Here is a 10,460-nt window from a genome sequence, read left to right on the forward strand (position 1 = left end):
AACGGGAGCTCACCCCATCACGGAGATTCGAACTGCCGACCTTCTGATCGGCAAGCCCTAGGCCCTGTGGTTTAGACCACAGTGCCACCTGCAAGCCCTAGGCCCTGTGGTTTAGACCACAGTGCCACCCCAAGATAGCTTGTGTTAAAAAATTTGGCCAGGATCTAGAGACACCTGTACCCATGTGTACCGTACCTCTGCATGCACCCAGAAGAAAGCGAAATTTCTCCCTTTCTGGTACAGCCTCTCATTCCTCATAGGATGCTATGAGGCCACTGGAGAGGCACATCAAGGGCTCTGAAGGATGTTTCTGGACGGAGGAAGCTGACAAGTCTGCTTGCATGCACAGAGAGCACCATACTACATGGATCCTGCTGCATGGGTCCATATTGGGTCTAACAGCTAAGTTCAGCACAGATGGATTGTTTAATATTTTCCAAAAGAAAAGTATATATTAAGTATACAAATGAAAGAGCCATGTACAAATATAAAAAAATTTCTCAGCTGCTACACCTTGCCTCTCATTTCTGATAATTTGTACACAAATACACATTTTAATACAAGCTATAAAAAAATCGCTTCCCTTGTAGTCTGCCATTCAACAGTACTTGTCCCAATGAGATTTCATTGCAAATATTATATCAACTAAAATAAAACATGAAAAGGCCTTAGAATGGTATACGTAAAACATACTTATTTTTCTTTAATTTCAGGATATGTGTTCCGTTTCCAGTTTGGATCAAGTAAGACAACTGATTATCTAAATGCTCCTGAAAAATAAATCACATGCAAAACATAATACGCAGTTCTTTAAATCTTCATAAAACCAGCAGTGCCTCTTATCAAAAACAAGTTGCTACAGCTTTGCTCAGTTTTCTAAACAGGCAACGAATCTGCAGAATTCAGTCTAGCAGGTCATTGCACACTCTAGCATTAATTCCTACCAATTAGTCCTACCCATTATAATAGATCCTCTGCATTTATTTATTTTTAAAGGGGGGGGGGGTTACACGAGCTGCAGCTGGTGCACAATGTGGCTTCTACTGCTGACACAGCTACAGTAACAGCCTATTCGAAGAGCACAGCACAAGCACATTCAACACTGTGTGCTGCCTGTCAGCTAAAATTATAGTTGTAGCTCGCTTTGTAAACCTACCAGGATACAGTACAGCTCAGCCTTCAGGAATGACATCGCACTCCCTTCGGGCCACTGATCATGACCAGAGCACTGCATTTGGCAAAAGGCATAGTTGCCTTATTAATACATGTTGGAGTGCTTCTCAGTATCCAACAAAACAGAAACATGGGAAGCTTATCCCAAGTTGGACCATTGACTCATCTCCCTCAGTATTGTTGATAGTGACTGTCAATGGCCCTCCAGGCTTTCAATCAGGAGTCTTTCCCAGGGGATTAAACCTGGGATCTTCTGCAAGCAAAGCATTTGTATTTGTATTTGTATGTGTTCTACCACTGAACTATGATCCCTCCCTGGATCCATTCATGCCGGGGAATTGTATTATGCTGGCACAGCTCTCCTTTCACCTGATCCTTTGCTCTGCTAATGTGGTGGGACACAGATTGGGACCTGAAGTCAAACATGCTTATCTTGTTTCTAAACATTATGGAAGAACCCCCTTGCAAACAAATCTGAAGGAAGGCTCAATAAACACCAGACATCGTATAACCTTCTCCCAAACTTTGTGCAAACAAATCATGAGGAATGCTCAGGAAACCAGACATATGGAAGTTCCAAGATGGAGACCGCTACAGGGGCTGAATAAGGCTGTGTACGTACTCCTGTTTTCTCTGCATTTGTCTGGGAAGCAGAGTGTACATATGTGTACATATGACTTCAGCCACAATTCATCTATCCTGTATTTTTAAAATGAAATACTGTGTTTCGATGCTTTGATCTGAAGAAGAAGAATAACATAGCTGGGTTTTAAGCATGTAATGTGTACACAACCCTAGTCCCTGCCAGGTGCTATAGATATCAGATGATACACCTAGGATTCTGGGATAATGAAGAAATTAAGATAGGACTGGTAATCCAGTTCCAGGCCTTTCCTGGAGGGCCTTATTCAACCTGCTGTCTCCATTTGGGGGCTGAGTCTAGAAGAAGACAACATCTAGCCTAATTTTTGTACTTTTTGAATACTTCCTTATCCTATCACCCCCTGCTTTGTCTAACTTCTAGTTTGATAAAGAGTTTCAGATAACTCAAAAAAGTGGTACAACCCTGTTAAGTTTAGTTTGGTCCTAATGATGGTATTGCACAGCTATGGATTTTTTTCTTATGGACAAACATGGCTGCTTTTGCTTTTTTATTTGCTTTGGACAAGTAGGACACCATATGAAGAACACTAAAGGGGGACAAAAATTGAAGGAAAAACAAACCTTATGAGAATGCGTCCAGCGCTTCACCCTGTCAGTCAATCTTTGAGGAATTATAGTCTCATATGTGGAATGCCTAGAGATCTGATGAGCATACCCTCCTAAAAACAAGGTTAGAGTTTTTCAGTTTGTGTGGAGAGACCAGCCTGATAATGTCACAAGAAGATTTATTTTATAATGCCCCAAAGGATCTGAACTCATCCTGTAAAAGGATTATAGAAAACAAGGTTGGGACCCACAAAACCTTAGCATACTTACAAGGTCAGCAGATTTTCTTCAAGCTTGGCCCTGCCAAGTCCAATAAATCTTCTTATCTCTCTTTAATTTTAGACAATTTCTAGCCTTTATGGTTTATGCAGGATCCACGCAAAAATTAAATGTTAAAAGCAAACTAATTCCTCAAAGCCTGCAAAAGGCTTTGTGCGAGATCCAAAGTAGCAGAAGCAGGAGTCCACTAGCACAATGGTGCTTCTCCACCCTCCCCTTCTCTCTACATCCCTCAGCTTCTGTGCCCTCAAAATCTGCTCCAGAGGGTTGGGGCACCCTCCAGAGCAGACTGAGGGGGGCACGGAAACTGGAGGCGAGAAACTGGGAGTCTTGTTGCATGAGTGGAGTTTGTTTTCTACAAGCGAGCAGACATAATTGGATCTAATCCTATAGTCTAAAGAAGATTTACAATAATAATAATAAAAGGAATGGAATGAGCAATTGAGCAAACAGTTGGCAATATGCCATTGGTCAAAAAAAATTTATGACCGTCTAGAAACAAAGAAGACACCTGTTGAACAGGTTACCCAGAGACTGCCCAATACTAGATTCAATGGAACTGAGAGTTCTCTCAACAATTTTTTATTTCTGACTCCTTAAAATGCCTTTGTGCAAAAATGGGGTGATAAATACCTATATTTTAGCAACATTCTCAGGCACCCCTTACTTGCTTTGTCTATTATTACAAACAGGGTGAGCCCAAGACATTTTGCTGTCTAAGAAATATGGCTATATGTGTCCCCACCCCTCCATGAGCAGAAGCTGCCCAGACTGGTAGCTGTATCTTACTTCAAAACTGTTGATGGGATTGTGTCTTCTACAGCACCTGAGGGCTCCAAATTTGCTTGGGAGGTGCTGGGTAGTCTGTTTGGCCAGGCCCATGTGGTGGTGGGCAGCCAGGTACTTTGAGCCTTGGAGGGCTAAGCCAGACAGGAGACTCTGCCAGGGGCCTAATGGTCTTAAGCTGTCATGCCAAGAACACCCTGTGCCTTTCATCTACCCTGGGCTTCAGACAAGCTTTGCACAGGCCTGTGTGAGGCACGCATGGCTCAGCCTTCCACTTCAGCCGCCTGAAGCAGCTACCTCTTTATACCTAATGATAGGGCTGATTCTTGGTCAAAAATATCTTTATACTCTTGGTCAGCTCCCTGCGGTAGTTTATTGTTGTACTTTGTTTTTAAATTTATTATTGTACATTGTTTTAATTGTTTATTTTCCTTCTGTGACTGTACCCCCAAGTGTGTTCTATAAGCTGGTCTCCGACCGTAATAAATTATCTATATCTTTATACAAAACAGTACAGTGGTACCTGGGGTTAAGAACCTAATTCGTTCTGGAGGTCCATTCTTAACCTGAAACTGTTCTTAACCTGAAGCACCACTCTAGCTAATGGGGCCTCCCGCTGCTGCCGCGCCGCTGCTGCGCGATTTCTGTTCTCATCCTGAAGCAAAGTTCTTAACCTGAAGTACTATTTCTGGGTTAGTGGAGTCTTTAACCTGAAGTGTCTGTAACCCGAGGTACCACTGTACATACCTTTAAACTACCTCAGTGATACAAAATTAACTGGTTCACATATTATGTTGGTCACTGGATGAACTATCAACACAAGTTGGAAAGGACCACAAGGGTCATCTACTTCAACGCCCCTGCAAGGCAGGAATCTTTTGGCCCAACATGGGGCTCAAACCCACAACCCTGAGATTAAGAGTCTCAGGCTCTACCCACTGAGCTACTGAAGCAACTATAAATTAAATGTATGAATTGCAGGCCTGACTCACTAGTGTCTGTTCTTACTTCAATATCAGGCAAACTTGCTTGGAAGAATTCTGTCCCTCTATGGTGCTGTATAAAGCCTGTTAATCAGTGTTTATAGAAAGGTTCTCACTGAGTAAACAGCTTTTTTAAAAAACAAACCAAGCTTCACATCTTCTAGAAATGGTCTTTGAAATATGAAAGAGTGTCCTTCCCTAAAAACCCATATCTGACATACAACTTGTCTTTGTTACCTGTAATTCTGCTCACGAAAGGAGTCTCCCTCCCCACTATGCACCAGCTTCCTTTTGCACACTGAAATGCACCAGGTTCATTTAAAAACAAACATGCTACTAATTAACAGCTGAATGCTAATATAGCAAAAACAGTTTTTAAAGAACACAGGCTACTTTAATTTATGCACACACACCCTCTTCTGCATAATGATTTTTCAAAACAGATCCTCTTGTCAGTTTGAAACATTTCCAAAACGCCACATTATTTAAAGGTAAGTCCTTCATCATGTGATCTTTCATCTTATATTACAGCAGCACACCATATATTCCTATTCCAAATACCACCCCCCCCCCCAATTTCTTTTCTGAACAATGGGATGTCAACTCTTTGATGCGACTTTGTATACTCCTTGCTTCTTCAACATAGTTGATGATTTGACGGCACTTAATTTCCGCAATTTCCTAACCAGCTCTGGTTTATTTGGGTTATAGTTTACTTCACTTTCCTTGTTTTGGCATAAAGATTTCTAGGTTGGTATATATAAAACCTGCATTTGGATTTAAACTTACAAATCAATACATATTACCAAAAATTGATCAGGACCAATACTCTGTTCCATCCTAGGACTCAGCATCCACACTGTTTGTTAAAGATTGAAGTGGGCGTGAAAAGTAAACTTTTGCCACATAGTTATGTAAATAAGGAGCTTAAACTACTGAATATTTTGCCTAATATGCTCCTTTTAGGCTATGACTGGTTCCATTTCAGGAACTGCATCAAGAGATTCTAGCTGCCTGATTCACAACTTCTTCTGAGAGAAAGGAAGCATTCTTAAAACCCTGATCTGAAATGGACCTTTTGTTTTTGTTTTTGAAGCACATAATAAACATTTGTCCCTATATGAGTGCTAAAGATCACAGCCTAAACCACCCCTCCAAGTACTGATTTGGGCATCAAGCTGCCAATGTAAACTTCTAATTACTTTTAAAACAGACAGAAAACAAAGCAGAACTTACCCATTGTTAGGACTGGTTTTCCAATGCTGGTTAGTCCTAGCATGATTAAATAATAAAGGCAGCATTCTGACATGGTTTCTTCCTCCAGCTTCGCTGGCTAAGGTGCTCCAGCCTGGAATGCCCCAGCAATTTCACCTAATGGCCATAAAGCAACAGAACTGAATCTCAGGACGGCAGGCGACTGACATAGTAACACAAGAATTCAGATAACACTTCCAAGGAAAGGGGAAGTGACTCTCTGAGCCAACACTGCAGAAAACTGGTTTGTCAACTTACCATTTACAGGCGGTGTAACTGGAGAAATGTACCCTGTCCACTTCACTGTAAAGATGACAAAACTAGATTCCTCTAAAACTATTTTACAAAGCCCTAGGGCTTTTTTTCACAACTAAAGTGAAAAACATCCGCCTTTTAGCCTGGAGCATGTCACTTGTGACTGCAGCAAATATAGGATAGCGAGCGGAAAAGAGCCATTAAGACATCCTAGACAGTGTATTATTTCAGAACTGTAGCACAGACACTGGTGGGTGGGGTGGAGATGTTGAAACAAAAGACCTAAAATCCACTTCCAGCAGATTTAGTTTTATTATGAGATGAGTAAATAAAGTATGCCAGCAATGCTGTCGCTAAAGTTGCAGCCGTGTACTCAGCTGACCAGGAACTGCACCAGAATGATTTCATTTGCAAGTGGGTCCCCACCCAGCCTTAAAAATATATTAAAATTCCTTTCAAAAGCAACTCTGAAGATGGAAAGTGATGTACCTACAATGTAGAAATACTTGGCAGTGATGAACTGAGTTTTTTTATCAACACATTTGTATATTTTATTTTTGTTTTTAAGTTGTAATCATTCATCTTGTTTTTATTATTGCTTGTAAGCCGCTCTGAGCCTGGCCTTGGCTGGGGAGGGCGGGGTATAAATAAAATTATTATTATTATTATTATTATTATTATTATTATTATTATTATTATTAGTGTTTGTTTATAATTCCCAACCTGGCGCAGTGATGTGTTACCAGAGAAGCAGGTCCCACAGAGCAGTCTAGTCCCTGCCTTGAAGAATGGGGGGGGGGGCTGTCAGATCAGTGGTGTAGCGTGGGTTGTCAGCACCCGGGGCAAGGCAAGTAATTTGCGCCCCCTAACCCTAACCCCCAGATGTTGCGCCCGGTGCGGCCGGCCCTCCCTGCACCCCCCCACGCTACGCCACTGAGTCAGATTGAGGGACAATCACTAAGATCCCCCCCGAAACAATGGTGGTCAATCCATGGCCCTAGGCTACATTTTACATAGACTTTTTCTTAATTAAAAAGCCCTCTGCAACTTTGGACCTCTGACATGAACAATCTCTCCTGGTAAGTCCACTATGCAAGGAAGAAGAGATCAAGTGATGTCAGGGAAATAAAGAAAAAGAGATTTACAGGGGGAATAGTAAAAAGGGGTGAGAGAGAAATGCTCTCAGATGCAGTGGCGGCTGACAGATTTCTTCTGAAGTAACGCAAACCTCTACAGGGAAAAAAAGGCTTGTCCACACTCGAACATTATTTAGCTGTTAATTCACTTTCCTCCCGTTTGAATTAGACCAAAGTAGTCCACATCCACACGTATTTGACTTTGTATACGAACAACTTAAGTCTTTCTCATTCATATCAGTAGGCGTTCCCTTTTGAGTATGTCCCCACCATCTAATTTGTTGATTCTCTATTGCTGATTAAGTACAGTACTGACAGGGAATCCATCAGATAGCTGTGTGCACACCTTGGGTTTTCTCTTTCTTTTATCGTTGCCTAAGAAGTGTGCAGAGACACACAATTATAAATGCACTTTCTTACCGAAAAAGGATTCACTTGAGGCATTAGGACTGTGGCAACTGTACAGAGAAATCCATAAACAGTTCCCAAGCAATGAACCTCTCCCTTGACATAACCCTATTTCAGGCTTCAGGGAGTGGAGCAAGGATCATATGGCACCCCTACTTCTCTCACCTTCTGCAGCCAGACTTTTGCCATCACTTCCTGGGCTCCCAAAACTGCCACAACAGCAACATGCTGGGCAGCCAAGCTACCCACCGCAGTGGACACTTCTGAATTCTAATCCCCAGCGTCTTTCTTTTCTTGGAGAAGTCTAGAAAGCCATCAAATCAGACTAAAAAGTGAGCGGTGAGAGCTCCCTCACTATAGGCACAATTTTAGGAAGGTGGGCCATAGAGTTTGCCAAAAATACCTAACTGAAAAAAAGGCTCTTGCCTTTCACGTGCCTCTTTGAAGCACTCATGAAAGCTGGCAAAATGCTCATCAGCCTTACCTGGAGTCCAACATGGCAGCAACAACTTTTCAAAACCCACCTAGGATTGCATTGCAATCCTCCTGTGGGTCCTGACCCATTAGTTGAAGACCTATGAAATATACTTTTGCTCCAGCTCATAATAGTAATATTTAAAAACCAGTTTCCACATTGGAAACTGGCATCAGCAAAATTCTCTAGAGGCCAGTGAAGACATGCAACTGAACAGTTCTGCTTCTCCTTTTGCTAACCACAAGTAGGCAGGAAAGATTTGTTTTTGATCTTATGACCGTTTTGTAAGGCAGACAGGTTTCACATCTGGGGTCGGGGAGTGGCGGACTGTTCACTTCGTAGAATGCTAGAAGTCTGGAAGCAGTGTTGCTATTCCACACCCGGTTTAAAACAGAACAGCAATGAAAGGATAGCATTAACTTGTCTATGTCTGGGAGCAACCACGGTGTTAAGAGGGAACACAACATGTCTGCATATAATGAGCACTGGCTTTTTCTTTTTAGTGGGGAGGGAGGAGAGATACAGGCGGCAATTTAGGTAGATTTGCCTTTGCTGAAATTAGATGTGCATTTCCATACGGGATCTCCGTTCCTGTGTATAATAGTCCCTTTTCAACATAATGGTGTGGTGATGATATAAAGTATTTTAGGCTGTAAGCCGAACTCTGAACCTCCATACCTGCAGGGTGCTGTGGGGAAGTGTAGCCACCACCAGATCCACATCAACAATCCGCTCACTTACAGTAGCAATGGTGTTACGGGGTGGGAAGGGCAATCAACACCTCTGAGCCCAACTCAGGATCTAGCAAAACCTGGGCTGGCTCTGCCTTACCCTTTCGCTACCCTCTGAACACCCCACTTCAGGGCTTTCTGCTGGCAGGAATACACCAGTGGGCCTCCTGCCTGCACATGCAGTAGGAAGGTAGTTCAATCGGGAGAGCCAAGCAGAGGAGCACCTCCACTTAATCCCAGCCCACCAGTTAGGCATAAATGGGTTTCGATTAATTGCTCTGTCCCAGTGTAACCCTATGCATGTCTAGTCAGAGTTGTCCCACTGAGAACTATGGAACTTATTCCCAGGAATAAGTGTATATAAGATTGCATCCTCATGCTGTGTACACACTATGCTGTTTAAAGCATGTTCAAAGCAGATTTCCCCTCTCAAAAAATTCTGGAGATTGAAGTTTTTTAAGGTTGCTGGGAACTGTAACTCTGCAGGGAATAAACTGCTTTTTTGGGGGGAGGGGATGTGCTATAAGGGTGTGTGTACACAGCCACAGTATTAGTGAAGTTCACTTAAAACATCATTATATCCCATTCCTGTATAAATGTCCTGCTGCTTCCATTCATGGTAGTTTTTGTATTATACAGTATTGCAAATCCGCACCAGTGACAATATATTCTACAACTAAAGATCAAGCAGGTGATTATTTTTTTTTAAAAAAGATTTTATTAGAGCCACTATCTAGTTATACAAGCTTTTGTGGGATCAACAGCCAGTGCCTTGGCTCTACTTTTGGCACATGAAGGCTATCACACACCCTTTAGTGATGATGACAACAGCAATGAGAACATCTGCCAGAGTGAGGCTTGATCCAAGTTGTTTCTTCTGTCACCTAGATATAGCCAGGAGGGGAGATGCTATGAGGACGATCTTTCTTGGTTCAAGATACAGGACCCTGGTGAAGTTATGCCTTTGCTTTTGGGGCTACAGTTGAGATCCAAGTGAGAGTGGGATGTCATTGAATATATTGAAGACAAAAGTCGGGCTTTCAGCTGCATATTTTGGTTGTGTTTGTTATTAAGTTTATAGCAGGTGTCCTAATATATAGCTTGTATCATAATACAGAAGCCCATCTACAACATGGAGGTGCTTCTGTGTAGCTGTAATTCGCCCCTCCAGTTTACAATAGCATGGATATATTGTTTGATACAGTGGACTACACTACAGGACTACCCAAATGCATTTTTCTCTATATATGCACACACACACAAAAGCACGTTGCATTTTGGGAATGCACCGCATCACATTGCAGCCTTGCCCACCCACCCCCCAATTTGCAACTGAGGAGGCTAATGACACTGTCAGATCTGCGTCGTAGGGTTGTCGCAAGGCACCTTTTTTGAGACCCCATGTGCAATTTGGAGTGGGTAATCTGGAGAGTTTATTTCCCTCTTCCTAGAGCGAGCAGAGTTTACTGAGAGCTGAAAAGCCGAATCTTAAAATACAAAACAAAACCAGAACAAAATACACGAATGACATTTCCCCCGCCCCCCACACAAGAAGACCTGGGTTTCAACGAGAATGAACTTCTGTCTCTGCTTCTACTGGGGCGGGGGGTGCGCGTGGAATGAGCGGGGCAGGATACGGTCAAATCCTTGCAACGGCTTCCTCCTTCCTTTCACCACTCAAACCAGAGGGAGCCGCGGCGTCGACAGAAACCCGGGAATCCAGGCTGCGGACAGCCAAACTTCGCCTTTTCTCTATGGCCAGCTTTCATCC

General features: G+C 42.7%; 1 protein-coding gene across 4 annotated transcripts in view; it reads right to left on the reverse strand.

Annotated features, from left to right (window-relative positions):
• LOC310845732 (disintegrin and metalloproteinase domain-containing protein 9-like) overlaps positions 1 to 10,445 on the reverse strand; it is a 35,725-nt gene extending 25,280 nt beyond the window's left edge. The window contains exons 1-4 of one of the 4 annotated variants that reach the window (XM_083741258.1): positions 10,247 to 10,445; positions 5,667 to 5,801; positions 2,398 to 2,495; positions 694 to 770 (exon numbers count right to left, since the gene is read on the reverse strand). In XM_083741258.1, the coding sequence (XP_083597384.1) occupies positions 694 to 770; positions 2,398 to 2,495; positions 5,667 to 5,739 (248 nt within the window). In that variant the 5' untranslated portion in view covers positions 5,740 to 5,801; positions 10,247 to 10,445. Of the gene's footprint in view, positions 1 to 693; positions 771 to 2,397; positions 2,496 to 5,666; positions 5,802 to 5,942; positions 6,391 to 7,967; positions 7,987 to 10,209 lie in introns of those variants that run through there. The other 3 variants (XM_083741256.1, XM_083741257.1, XM_083741255.1) reach the window with 3 other exon arrangements.
• Positions 10,446 to 10,460: the final 15 nt, after the last annotated feature.

This window comes from Podarcis gaigeae (genome assembly GCF_964106915.1).
Source record: "Podarcis gaigeae genome assembly, chromosome: 5".
NCBI classification, from domain to species: domain Eukaryota; kingdom Metazoa; phylum Chordata; class Lepidosauria; order Squamata; family Lacertidae; genus Podarcis; species Podarcis gaigeae.